Source organism: Eubalaena glacialis, chromosome 7 (assembly GCF_028564815.1).
Source record: "Eubalaena glacialis isolate mEubGla1 chromosome 7, mEubGla1.1.hap2.+ XY, whole genome shotgun sequence".
NCBI lineage: Eukaryota > Metazoa > Chordata > Mammalia > Artiodactyla > Balaenidae > Eubalaena > Eubalaena glacialis.
The window spans coordinates 90,293,122-90,308,480 of NC_083722.1; the positions used below are offsets into that span (position 1 = coordinate 90,293,122).

General features: G+C 38.5%; 1 protein-coding gene across 1 annotated transcript in view; it reads right to left on the bottom strand.

The window, feature by feature from the left end:
• The window catches only part of SUCLG2 (succinate-CoA ligase GDP-forming subunit beta), a 258,167-nt gene that overhangs the window by 182,292 nt on the left and 60,516 nt on the right, over positions 1 to 15,359 (bottom strand). The window contains exon 2 of the mRNA XM_061195513.1: positions 12,763 to 12,904. Within this exon, the coding sequence (XP_061051496.1) occupies positions 12,763 to 12,904 (142 nt within the window). The remainder of the gene's footprint in view (positions 1 to 12,762; positions 12,905 to 15,359) is intronic.

Consider the following 15,359-nt stretch of genomic DNA (forward strand, 5'->3'; position numbering starts at 1 on the left):
CACTCAGAGGTGCTTCATTTGGCCTGGAATTTGTGAAGCCCACTAGTACAGTTAGTGAAGGTGCGACCTCGGAGTCTAACCTATATGGACCACTTGGGACCTCTTAGAGGATTCTTTTATAAACTAGGAATGAGGATGATGACATATCTCAGAAATGTCTTATGAAGATGCAATGAGAAAACCCAGGCAAAGCATTTAACAGCCGTTATTAAACATACACGGAGTTCTCAAGACAATGTTAGCTGTTGTATTTTCCACCACCTAGCACATGCACCCAATAAATATTTACTGAGTCCATGAGTAAATGAAAGTCTCAGCTTCTGTTGAAGTTTACTCTTCTGCTTGAGAAGGGGAGAAAACCTGTGTAAAGGTAAAACAACAGGTCTGCCTTCTAAGACGTCAAACAGGATGGCAGATATGAACATTCCAGTTGCAAGAAAAACATTCCATTTTTGGTTTTGGTTTATACATCATTCTCATAAGCTTGGTTCGTGAGTCTCCAACCTGTAGAGTCTGATGAATTCTGATTGGGTTCCCAAAAGTTTCACAACCTACAAAGGCAAGGAGAGATCTGGAGTTTACTCAAAGTAGTATCCCTTAGGGCACTGTCCACAGAATCCTATCTAAGAAGGCAGCCGTCTACACTTCCCTTGGACAGCACACTTCTCTCTTTCCTACAAGTAACTACCCTGACACACAAATAACAAAATGATCTAAGTTATGGCTTCTCTCCTCAAAGCTAGTATTACCAATATCTCACCAATCATTTTGAGAGATCATTTCCATGAGAACCAAAGAGAAAAAAAATAAGGCCAAGGTTTCCATTCTAGGGTCAGAATAAAGTCTGTTCATTAGATGTATTAGATTTAATAAAGAGCCAGAAAGGAAATGTAATTTTCACCTCTTCTAGGAAGTCGTCCCTGATCGTCCAGCATCCACAATGGGATAGGTACATCTTTCCCCTCTGTGTGCCCACAACATTAAGCCATGCTTCTACCATCACTGCATTCCTAGGGGTTATGCATCAGTCTCTCTACAAGGCAGTGAACACCTTAGAAGCACCAACTATTCTTGGTCATCCTTGTGCCCAACCAACCTCAGTGCCTGAATCATTTGAGGCACCCAATCACTGTTAAATGAATTAACATCACACAGAAAAGGTTACTTAAATTACAAGTGTTTTTTGAGTCCTCCCTTGGTTTCCTTACAGTCCACTCTCTTATTTTATCTAAGGGTAATAAACACAACACTATGGTAAGGATGGAAAGCTACTGTATAATACTGTACAATATTTATTTTTTTTCCATCAGTAGGCAGATGAAGTAACAAAAAATGGCACTGAAATGAGCATTCTTGAGGTACCTTTCAATTTAAATGAACAAACATCCAGTTATGTTATAACTGAAAGCACAGCTGGGTGATATAAATAGGGACTATCAATACCATGACCTGCTAGAGCTCAGAGAGAACCTGGCAGAAAGTGAAGCTGTCTTTGTCTAAGTAGACTTGTTCCTGGCAATATCAGAAGACCTGACCATCCCCACATATTGACCAAGGCTGTTTTGTGGCATTAGATAGGAGGCCCAGCCTGAGGAAAATCCTAAACTAATTTCTGCCAGAAAGCTGGCAGCAGGCAAAGCTGCCAGGTTGACATCTCCCGTCATGACCTCCCACCTTTCCACCATGGCCCATGGGGCTGCTGCTCCCTTAGTTTTGCCTTCTCCCTAAGCCAAATTTAAGGACATGACCTAGTGGCATAAGAGAAAACCCAGTGAGTGTGTACATCATAGAGTCCTGCTTGGCAACTGTGAACCTAAATGGAAGGTTCCTTGGAGTGTTTGTTCTCTTACTAATTTTTCCATTCAGTAACCATTTATGGAACCTATACTACGCTCTGGGTACCAGGAAAGCAAAGATGAATGGGAAGCACCCTTGGCCCTGGAATGGAGAACTAAGCTTTGTCCTGTGTTTATACCCTGGCTTCCTGAAGTCATCCCTAAGAGCAGGGGTCCCCAACCCCCAGGCCACGGACTGGTATGAGGCAGCACAGCAGGAGGTGAGCGGCGGGCGAGCAAGCGAAGCTTCATCTGTATTTATAGCCGCTCCCCATCGCTCGCATTACTGCCTGAGCTCCACCTCCTGTCAGCATTATGGCGCGTTGTATAACTATTTCATTATATATTACAATGTAATAATAATAGAAATGAAGGCACAATAAATGTAATGTGCTTGAATCATCCTGAAACCATCCCCCGCCCCGGTCCGTGGGAGAACTGTCTTCCATGAAACCAGTCCCTGGTGCCAAAAAGGTTGGGGACCGCTGCCTAAGAGTATCAGGAAGGCCCTTTCATCTCCTCTTCATTCTTCATTTAAAAGCTGCATGAATTAATGGGGTAATACTTAAAACCATCATAATCCATTCCATAAAACAGGTTTCAGTAAAGGACCATTGTTATCAAGGAGTCATTCTTAAAGTTAGTCTACAAGTAAGGTGATCATGTACTTTATTGTTTAAATGAAGACAGTTTGAGAGTGAATGTGATTACTATTAATAATAGTTCTGGAACAACAGATGTATCTAAGTCTATCCAGACAAACCAATAAGGATGGTCATCTATGCTTAGAGACACTTAAAAAAATGTTAAATGCCAGATGAATCTTGAAACCTGTCCTGGTTTACACGAACACATACAATCTCTTTCTTTTTTTTTTTTTTTTTTTAATTTATTTTTATATTTATTTTTGGCTGTGTTGGGTCTTTGTTTCTGTGCAAGGGCTTTCTCTAGTTGTGGCGAGCGGGGGCCACCCTTCATCGCGGTGCGCAGGCCTCTCACTATCGCGGCCTCTCCTGTTGCGGAGCACAGGCTCCAGACGCGCAGGCTCAGTAGTTGTGGCTCACGGGCCTAGTTGCTCCGCGGCATGTGGGATCTTCCCAGACCAGGGCTCGAACCCGTGTCCCCTGCATTGGCAGGCAGATTCTCAACCACTGCGCCACCAGGGAAGCCCCAATCTCTTTCTTATATGAAGAGTATTGTGTGGAGAGGTCAGCCCACAACTGTCTCATAAGTCATGTGCTTCCTCTTTCTGAGAAACAAGACACCACAAGTTAAATGACAGCCTCTGCCTCCACCCCGTGCACACTGAGATGTGGTGCACACCACTCACCATAACAGCAAAAACCACAACAATATGATGACAACATCTGCACTACTGGTGGGAATGTAAATTGGTGCAGCCACTATGAAAAACAGTATGGAAGTTCATCAAACAGTTTAAAATAGAACCACTATATGATCCAGCAATTCCACTTTTGGGTATTTACCCATAGGAAATAAAAACACTCACTTGGGGACTTCCCTGGTGGCACAGGGGATAGGACTGCGCGCTCCCAATGCAGGGGGCCTGGGTTCGATCCCTGGTCAGGGAACTAGATCCCGCATACATGCCGCAACTAAGGAGCCTGCCTGCCGCCACCAAGAGCTGGCGCAACCAAATAAATATTAGAAAACAAACACTCACTTGAAAAGACATATGCACCCCAATGTTCACTGCAGCACTGAACAGCCAAGACTTGGACATAACCTAATTGTCCATAGACGGATGACTAGATAAAGGATATGTGATGTCATACACGTGTATGTAAAACAGAATATTATTCAGCCATTAAAAAGAAGGAAATCCTGCCATTTATGACAACATGCATGGACCTTAAGGTTCTTATGCTCAGTGAAGTAGTCAGACCGAAAAAGACAAATACCATATGATCTCACTTACACATGGAATCTAAAAAAAAAAAAACAAAACCATACTCAAAGATACAAAGAACAAATTGGTGGTTGTCGGAGGAGGGGGCAAGGGGTGGGGGTGGCTCTTTTTTTCATTTTATGCAGCCAACATTATCCTAATAGCAAAGCCACAGAGAGACATTACAAAAACAAGTAGAGACCAACAGCCCTCAGAGACACAGACACAAAAATTCTAAACAAAATATTTATTACAGAATTCAATAATAAATAAAAGATCATATACCTTGACTAAGCAGGTTCATTCCAAGAATGCAAGTCTGGTTCAACATTCAAAATTCAATCAATGTTAATTCAATAAATTATAAAGAAAAAACAGGTGATTTTCTAAATAGGTACAGAAAATGCATGATACTCTTCGGCATCAATTTTTTTATCATTATAAAAAAAAAACACTCAGTGAACGAGGAATTGAAGGGAATTTCTAATTGTTGTGAATCCGCAAACAGGGAAAAGTAGTAAGGGATTCTGAGCAAGAAGAAAGTGAAGGGATGAAGATTTTCTCATGTTTATGATACTCATATAGGTTATCTATAAAGAAAATATATATTTATGTAAAGTTGCTTTTCAGTGCTACACCCTGCACCTGAAGACTCTGGGAACAGTCTGATTTTTGCATATCAAATATTTTTAGCACTGTTATTTTTCCCCTGTTATCCACATCCCATATACTTCTTTTCCCCCATACTGAAGTGGCTGGTATATTCGCTCAGAAAGACAAAAAAATTCTAATACTTGGTCCACATTTAATTTGAGAAAAATAACAGACTCACAAATCCCTTACTTGTTCCATGTTGAATGAAAGGGGAAAAAGCTACATAATTGAGGTAGCTTGTTTATTCATTTGGTTTTCATCCTAAGGTAGATCAAGCAATATATATATTTAAAATTTTTTCAGTTCACTTCCTGCCTTTTTTGTAAGTAACCCAGAAAACTCAAGTGGAGCCTTAGTACTATTTATGAACATCTGTTAAACATTGCCAACTCCTGTAACAACCACCTTGGGGAACAGCGTAACCTCTTAAAAGCATAATTCCTTAGGTAATATTTATTCTGTTGCAATGTAAAGAAAGAACGATTTTCATTTTCTTTCAAAATTATGCAACTTTTGACTTCACATACCTCCATCTCCCTAGAAAATATCAACCAACAGTATATGAGTAATATATTCATTATCAAATCATCTGACGAGCTGTACACTAAATATAGTTCAACACTCCAGTGTTACTACAAAAGCACTGAGCATTGTTTGTTTTTTATCTGCTGTTGATGTTTTTAATAGCTGTTATTATATGTCTTTTATGATGGCTTGAAACATTCACTCAGTTCAGACCAAAAAAGAAGGAAGGAAAGAAGGAAGGTAAATTGGTGAGCACCTCGTTTATATGAGGCGTGTGCTATGTTTGTCTTTTTTTAATCTGAATCATTCCTTGACATATGTATTATTAGCCTCAATTTTACAGTCAAGTAAATTGTGGCTTAAGTAACCAAAGTAGACCTGGGATGATGTTCTGACTGTACAGTCCATGCTTGTTCTAAGCCAAGAAGCAGAGACAAATTTCCCCCAAATTCTAAAAGCTACAGAGACCGCTACCAGGATCACCAAACCCATTTCCTCTTCTTCCTACGCATGCACTGAGACTGTATTTCCCAGTCTCTCTTGCAGTTCACTGTGACCATCTGATGAATTCTAGCCAAAAGAATGTGAGCTGAAGTGATGCAGTATGTACAAAACTTCCACACGCAATCCTCCATGCTCTTTTCCCCTCTTACGTGACTGAAACAAACACAATCCCCAGGTCATCTTTGAGACACACGTGTTGAAGAGGACAGAGTGAAATGATGAAGGAGCCTGGATCTGTGAGTCACCACTTAGAGGCAGAGCAAGAACACCATATTGGACTCTTATGTGACTAAGAACTCCTTATTGTATTAAGCTACTGAGAATTGGGCAGTTTATAAGTTACATAAGCTAGAATTCCCTAACACACAAAAACAGAAAAAACAATCTAAGTAAGTCACAGTGGGAAATAACATAGTCAATCTAGGGATTACCATACAACCATTACAATAATATTTCTGAAAAACATATTTAATATTTAGGTAATGCTCATGTTATTATATGGACTTTTAAAAGTAGGACACAAAACTATATGCATAGTATTTTCCCAGAGTTAAAAACAAACATTCTCTCTCAATTATATTTATGTAAATATGTGCACAGAAATAAATGTTGCTGACTGAATGAATGCAGAAAAAAAAGGAGGGAAATATGTTGATCTTAAGGCACGTTCTCTCTGGGTAATGGGATTATAGGAGGTTTTTCCTTCTTTGTGCTTTTCTATATTTTCCAAAATCAAAATAATAAGCATATTCCTTTGATAATCAAAAGAGATTTATCTGTTTATGTTTAAGATTTCTTTAAAAAGGCCAGTATGTCCAGACAGATGGATAATAAGAAGCTAGCTTTTATGCCTACTTACCCCAGGCAAAGCTTTTCTACATTTATAACCCCATAAGGTATCGTCTGTAGATTTAGAACTACCACAATATACACTGGGGTGAGTCAAAGACCTCAGGCACAAATAATTCATAGGAAAGACCTGGAAAATGAGACCATGCACATAACTTCTTTGTTCATTCATAATGAGGTAGCTTTAAAAAAAATTAATAAATAAGTCCATTAATGACAAACTGAAAAGACTGAATGAAATTATGTTAGTCACCGTGAATACACAATCATAGACACACAGGATCTGGTGATATTTGGAACCAGTTCCAAAAGGAAAGCCCCTTTGGTTTAAATGAGGATTACATGAAATCACACAAAATGCTCACCATGATGCCAGAAACATGGCAAGAGGCCAAAGGTTAAATCCCACCACTATTATTTTTATTGGTTAAAATGTGAGAAGAATTAATCCTTGCCTTAGCCAAAATTCAAGTTGAGGTATTGACTTTCAAAGCCCTGTTCTCATTTGTTTCTAAGGAAACTGACAGGAAGCTAAATGTTCACTCCCATAAAGCCTGCCTGCCCACAACCCGTCTTAATCTCACCTTTCACTTGATGGGTCTCCTGCTAGTTCTATTCAGGGAACAGCACAAGACAATTAGGAGAAGACGTTCTAGCAAAGAGGAATTCTAAGGAGATGACCAGACAAGCCCATTTATATGTGCAGACTTAGGAAGAAGAGAAAAGAACATTTTATAAAAGGGAGGGAATCTCTTTGCAAAATATACTCAATAGGAAATATTATTAAAGGTTACAATTTGTTGAACAGGATGCTCTTAATAAACATAGTCAGGGAAAGCCTTTAAGGTCAATTCAGGTGTTCTTTTAGGGAGCATTTGTAAGTAAACACGGGCAAATGAAAATTTTGTGAGTAACAATAATATTTATTGAGCATTTACTATGTCTCAGGACCTACGATAAACACCTTCTGTCTGGATGAGTCACCACCACAATTCCTAGGAAGTAAACACTGTTTCAACCTCTGATGGCCCGCATTTGTCATCACCCTTGCAATTGCATTCTTGACTGCAGGTTCAAAACAATGGACAGCTGGTACGGTGGTAAAAAGAAGATTTACTACAGAGTAATCAATGTTATCCTCACCTATCATTATAAGACAATAATGACCACCATCTCAACACAAAGGTTATAAGAAGATCTTTTTGCAAGATCCTAACCACATAATGTGATATGACAAAGCCACAACAATCAAGGAGGCTTACTATGCATTTAATTGCCTACAGGATTAACAGTACATGTCAATCAGTAGTCAATGTGCAGCAGTTCCCTTTTTATATAAAGTACAACTCCTTAATGGTGTAAGTAATTCACCAGGCTTTAGGATGTGATTATATAAAACGAAAAGAATAAGTTATCATATTGACGAATGGAAACACGTTGTAGCTGAAAGCACTCCAAAGCTAGCCGAGTTCAATAAAAAGCTCCGTATCTCCATTTTAGGATGCATGTCATTAGCTGAGAAAAGATTAATTTCTCCATTCATATTTCAATTTCTTTCCTGGCAAGAAATAAAACTGTGAGTTTTTGAAATACAATCTTCTTGCTTAATCAAATGTTGAGAGTCTCATATCAATATGAATGGAATAATTAATAAACTGTAGAGATTCCAAAAACTAAAAAGTGGTGGTCCTAGATAAGTTTCATCTATGCTTTTATACACATCTTTGAGACAGGCCTTTTGAGTTATGTGAGAGACTTATGCCTTCATTCATTTTTAAAGAGAATTGAAACACAACATAAAAATTAGTCATGCACAGTTAGGTATTCTGTAATTATTTGCTGACTGTATACATTAAATGTAATCCATACAGGAGAAATCTGTATAATTAATAAATCTCCTGAGAAAATTAGAGGCAAAGGAAACAACTCCTTCCTGAAAGCGTGATTACAAAAGGTAGCTCATAAAAAATGCTGCAGAAATGAATATTATCCATACATTAAAAACTTAATTCACTAAACCAAATTTACTCTCTCAATCAGACGTAAGTTCATTTTCTGTGCAACAAAATGAGGATCTCACTCAATAGCTTATCATTATGAATTGTTTCAGAAACAAAAGGTTTGCATTACCCATTTGAAACAAATGGTCAAATTAACAAGATTTCCATAACTACACAGCAAAATGTTCTATTGCCCAAAGAGATACAACAAAATGAATCATTAAGAAAATATCTGGGCTTCCCTGGTGGCGCAGTGGTTGAGAGTCTGCCTGCCAATGTAGGCGACACGGGTTTGAGCCCTGGTCTGGGAGGATCCCACGTGCCGCGGAGCGGCTGGGCCCGTGAACCACAATTGCTGAGCCTGCGCGTCTGGAGCCTGTGCTCCGCAACAAGAGAGGCCGCGATAGTAAGAGGCCGGCGCACTGCGATGAAGAGTGGCCCCCGCTTGCTGCAACTAGAGAAAGCCCTCGCACAGAAACGAAGACCCAACACAGCCATAAATAAATAAATTAATTAATTAAAAAAAAAAAAATCTTCAGATTACACAGTTTCTATAAATTGAGCCTTAGAACCTGCCACATCTAGTTTTAATTCAATCTTCTAATTTTATTAATATGCATTTCCTATCTTAAAAATGCTGACTCACGTATTAAAATCTCCCAAGAACAACATCATCAAGTTAGCAAAGAGGAAAAATGCTTGGAGAAGAGATTAAATCCAACCTGGCTGGGTAGAAATCCCATCTTTGTCAATTATTAGCTGTACAACCCTGGCAAGCTTTTAAGGTTATCTTGCCTGTTTAGTTGCTTTAGCAAAATAATGATGCTGCACTTAAAATGGCAGGCTTTGGCAAATGACTGAATATGACAGACATGAGAAGCATTAAAGGTGACACAGGGATATCTCAGCTGGGTAAGTAGGAAGAGCTAAGAGGGAGAAAGAGTTTGGAGCAACCAAGAGATGACAACCTCCATCTGGGCCAGGAAAGACAGAGACACCCTTAAGTGGATGGCAAACAGAAAACCAGCAATGTGACTTTAAACACAAAGAAAGAGATTTGTAAGATGATCTACACAGAGATTACAATGGAAATCACAGGCATGGCTAATATCAATATTTATTTTCAAAATATTTTATAAAATGTCATTTTATTTCAAGACATATCCGAATATCAACAAAGTAGAAAGGTAAGCAAATACATTTCAATCATTTACAAACTTTGCAAAGTATAATGTGAACTCTCCGAACATACAATCGACAGAATACTCATTATCAGATGTCTCTGATTTGTCTGTGAATTTGCATCATGGCAGCAGTGACCCCTTTGGAATTATATGCTGCTGGTGCCGATGATGACAACAATAAAATCTTATATAGCACTTACTGCACATTACACACATTATTCTTCTATGTAATTTTTTCTCATTAAAATACTGTAATTATAAAGTGGAGGTCCCATTTTCAGGACAGTCAGAAAGACATATGTGTGATCCAGCTTTAACCTTAACCTCAAATCTCCTTGGTAAAACTCCCAAATGTGCTGTTGGTTTTGTCAATCTTACAGAGACAAGAACGTAAACAGGGTGAAGTTTTGCCAGCTTCTTCTTGTGTGCTCTCTCTAAGCAATCTCAAGGATGTGCATACCTCCTTTCATATCTACTATCAACTTGTTTCATGTTTAACCAACCAGACTTGGTACCATCTCCTTCTCCAATACTATAAATTTCCTCTTTGACCAAAACTGTCTACTCAACAACAAAAATCAGAGATCTTCCTTCTCCCAAAATGACTTACTGAGTAAGAGGAGGATTACTCATTCATTCAGAAAACGAGGTGCTTGGATTAGTTCTCTAAATTCTCTTTCAGCTCTAAGCAGGACCACAGTGAGGCCTTCCCAGGGCCACCCCATCTAAAGGATGATCACAGGTATGCACAGGCCAAGGCACACATGCAGCCACACCATTCTCAATCCAGTTTCATTCTCCTTAAAAACCACTCCTCAGGAACCAATATGTCTTTTTTTAACTTTTTTTTTTTAAACTTATTTATTTATTATTTATGGCTGTGTTGGGTCTTTGTTTCTGTGCGAGGGCTTCCTCTAGTTGTGGCAAGTGGGGGCCACTCTTCATCGCAGTGCGCGGGCCTCTCACTATCGCGGCCTCTGTTGTTGCGGAGCACAGGCTCCAGACGCGCAGGCTCAGTAATTGTGGCTCACGGGCCTAGTTGCTCCGCGGCACGTGGGATCTTCCCAGACCAGGGCTCGACCCGTGTCCCCTGCATTGGCAGGCAGATTCTCAATCACTGCGCCACCAGGGAAGCCCCAATATGTCTTTTTTAAAAGTTGATTTTCATTTTTTAATTTAACTTTCTTTTATTTAAACTTGCTTCACTGCCTATCTCTTCCCCTCTGTCCACCCTGCCTTGGCATATAAATATCACCTTGCTAATTCTTCCAGAGCAAAAATCCTGTCTGACAAACACAGTATACAATTCCCACCCACAAAGTGGTGGCTAAATAAATGCTTATAAAACAAATCCATGACTAAGACGCCAATTAGTCCAGTTAAGTCCAAACCTCTTTGAAAATCTGAACGGTAAATTCTCTTAGCTGTGCTCCACTTAAGGCGGGTGGGGGGTAAGCAGCTGGCTTCCAGAATTCCCTTAAGAAGGATCCTTAGACCTGGACTACTAGTGTGTCAGCACATTTAAGAAAATAATAGGGAAAATGAGGACCAAAGACCAACTTGAACTTTACACTTCTTGCTCTCATTACCCAATCCCCAAACCAGAGGAGTATAAAACAAAAACGATCCTTTCATGTAATGATGTTAGAATACTAACCTTTACTGAGTCTATTACCACAGTTCACTGCGGAACTCTCATCCAGGTGTAAGTCTAATTTTACTGTTTTTTTTTTAACCATAAAAACCAATTTTGATGGTTCTTGAGAATAAAACCAATTTTCATTTCTTAAAATATAGACTGCTCTCAATTTCTACATTTAGCATCTGAAAATTGCAAATTTGTTCCTTTCTAGAATGTAACTTCGAAGAAGAAAAAGGGCTTGCTCATCTTCCACAGCTGCATCCACCGTGCCTAAAACACGTGGTTGACAATAACTATTTGTTGAAAGAAAAAATAAATATACATTTCAACTGAAATAACAGAGAAAGGATCTGGCGTACAAGCACCAGGAGGAACTCTGAAAGGGAGATAAAAGAACAATTACTAACCGAAGCACCTCACCGCTTACTCTTAAAAGAGCACAGAAAATTGGAAAACTGAAATACAGAGCCTGCCTCTATTTTGCACTATCAAACTTCGCTACAGCTACCTGGGCAAGGCCAGTGAGCAGATGCTCTATGCTTTCTTTTTTAATGGCAAACAACTGCTCTCCAAGATTGCAGGCAAAGAATGCACATGCACATCTTTCTAGTGTCCAGATCTGCACTGTCCGACAGGGCAGCCACAAGACAGCACGTGTCTTTCGAACACCTGAAATGTGGCTAGTGTGAAATGAGATGTCCTGGTGATGTAATATATAAATCAGATTTGTGAGCATTAGCACAAAAAAAGAATATAAAATAACCCCTGGAAAATTGTTTTATATTAATTACATTTTGAAATGATAATATTTTGGATATACTGGGGTAAACAAAATATATTATTAAAATTTATTTCACCTGTTTCTTTTTATTTTTATTAAGGTGACTTAGAAAATTTAAAAATACTTGTGTGGCTCACATTATATTTCTAATGGACAACGCTAATCCAGACTGACAACGAGAGAGTCTATATGGCAAAAGAAGGAATATTCACTGAAAAACAGCAAAATCTGAGTGCTAATTTCTCAATCTATAACTAGGGAAACTGATTAGATTTTCTACCATGTACCAGTGTGCAGTCTCCCTTAAAGGCTCTAAATAGCTTTGGGAGGTAAACACATTAGCACTGATTTACAGACAAGGAAACTGAGGCACAGAAAAGAAAAGGTACTTACGCAAAGTTACAGAGCTGATAAATGAAAGGGCAAAACACTGAACCAAAGTCAGCAGGACTTCAAAATGCACATCCTTCCCTTTCTCTCCTCCAGTCACTCAGAGGAAACTTTCCCCATGTTCTAAGAGACTTAATAAAGGATGCCAACTGTCTTGCCTGACTTACCCTGCAATGGGCTTCTCTCTGACACTTTACACTCTTCAACCAATTTTCTTGCAGCCACTAAACCACAGATAAGAGAACTAGGTGAAACGGTGACTGAGAGACTTGGAAAAATTACCATAGAGTGGCACCCCATATGCTGCTATCTCATGTAAAAGAATAAAGTTTTCTTAATTGGGCATTTTGCCCTTGCAACTCAAAGCTCTACACTGTACCTGTCACTGTTAGTATAACCGGTAACAAAGAAATTTAACTAGTGGGAAACCACTACCTGTGAATTCACTAATTTGGCCAAGTGTACTTCACCTATTATGAATTAGCTTACTTAGTCTCTTAGCAGCCTCCAGAGCTTCATTGTCAGTGTCTGCTACAAAGAATCTTTGAACTTTCACTCCGTTGTCAGACATTAGTTTCTTGCTCTGGTATTCCTGCAGGTTCAACCATCTTCTGGGGGTTAACTGAACCACCTAGAGAAATTGGAGAGAGAGATAAGAAGACTTAACAACAGCATGAAAAATAACAGTCAACTTATAGGGCCAGTCTTACAGGTACCCTCAGAAGGCAATCGGCAACAGAGATTTTGGAGGCAAAAGAAAAAAAAATCTATAATGAATTCGTCATGCTTAATTGTTTTTCTAAGCAAAAATGTTAAGGACAACTACACACACCCCTAAATGAATAAGGTCTGTAATTTAGTTAACAGGAATGTACCAAGGTCAATTTCCTGGTTTTGATACTGTACTCAAACTATGTAAGATGTCAACACTAGGGGATGCTGGGGGAAGAGTACACCTGTGTACTCTTGCACTATTTTTGCAGCTCCCTGTGAGTCTATAAGGACTTCAGTAAAAAGTTATTTTAAAAAATGTTAAGGACTCTGTTATATAGCATATGCCTTCCCCCATCTCCACTCCAAACAAACAAAGCTCAAAGCATTATTTTAATAACTGTACACACAGCATGAATCATCGTAAGGTATCTCAGGAAATTTGTTTCAACTCTTTGAGGTCAATGGGCCACAGACTAATCCATTTCTTTGTTGTGGTTTTTAATGGACTCTAGGTACAGTCATTATGTGTTTAATGAGATTATCTCTTTCACACACCAAAGCTGAGTACAGTAACCTGAAAAAGTCACCATTAATTAAACTACTATTTCCTAAAAACTGCAATTTGTGTATTAAAGTAACTCTGCATAAGAATCATGTGAAAGTGGTTTTCCAATATGCACTAATCAATTAGTTTATATTTGTGCTGAAAGAAAATAATCAAAGGACGGAGTGACATGAACAAATAAATTCGTCTCATTCTTTAGAATAAGATCGACATTCCCTATCAAATCCATAAGCCTTGTTTTTAAAAGAAAAGAAAAAAAGAAAAAAATGAATACACTTAGTTTCATTTCTATCCATGAGTTATGATGCAAAGGAACCACAGTTCACTAGAGGTAAGATAACGATGCCATTAATGCACAAACCAACCAAAAAATCAATCACACAACTGGCTCACAAGACTGGTGGTGGAAGATCACCTGACATACCTCCTAGCGGCTTCAGTCAAGGACCTCAGTGGATGTCCGAGCAATATCATGCAGACCATAAACTGAGGTCCACAGGGCTTTACCACACGGAACCACTAGCTTTCAGGACCTTTAACGTGTCCTTAAAAATGTAATGTTCTTCTGGCATCTCCAAGCTACAACGCACTCATGAAGCTCTTTTGGAAGAGAGGCATTCCAAAGAGGCTCCAGAACCTTACGGCAAGACTGGGCTCTACTCAAGGACAGAGTGTGTCTTCAACTTCTTTGTGTCTTTATGAAGAATGTGATGGTGCTTGGCATACAGAAGATACTAAAAAATTACCAGTTAGATAGCCAAATAAATAAATCCTGCCTTTTGTCTTTTTGTCCCCTGATATAGATAACTTTTTACTTCCAGAAACTTTCTCTAAAAAAAGTAAAAGTCCTTCAGATCTAAAATAAACATAACATAATTTACACACACTTGTAAAAAAATTCAAATTTCAACATGATCAAGCCTCAAGCTCTCTCTTTGTTCCATCCTTATAAATATTGGTAATGATGTTATTAAAATTGAAGTTGCCTGCACTTCTTCTTTAGAAACAGATAATGCTAAGATACAAATAAACTGCCAGACAAGCAGCGCTCACAACGTTTACTGTATATAATTTGTTAACTGTATATGATTTGTTACTCTTATTTCTGAATTTTTAAGTCTTGATGAAACATTAGTAATTTGAAAAACACAACAATTCAAAAATGAATGTACTCGCCAACTTAGTAGTCTTAATAGCACCTGATGTAACATGCCAAGAAAAATTCAGTTTGAGGCATTTAGTAAAAGCCCCCTAAAGAAAGAAAAGATTGAACATTATATGTGCCATATTCTGGGACCACTTTTAAAAGGCGAATGGGGAAGGATCAATAGATTAAGTTTATGTTGACGTACCAATTTAAAGCCATTAACAGAAGAAGAAAAGAAATGCTGTTTGAAAAGGACATTTGAGATAGACTAAAAACAGCCATAGTGTGGTCATGGTCAATTTCTTTTCATTAGAACACTCACTGTATTAATTTTAGATATGTTAATGCAATCTACTGCAAACTAATTGCAATTGATCCAGAGACCAGCTTCATAGACATATAATACATATTGACTGTTTCTGCACTGACTCAAAATGAAAAGCTGTTAAAGTCTGTGGCTCTTAAATTGAAAACCAACACAGTGAACATAGTTCCAAAGCCACTGCTGATACTCAAGCTATCACTTCACAAAGTGATCGTTTTACAGAATAATCACCTATATCTGTCAATCCTAAACTTGGAAGAGTAGGGTCCCTGACTGGGTCTAAAACTTCATTAACTCAACTTCATTAATTAAGAATTTGTGATACGTCTAGAGAG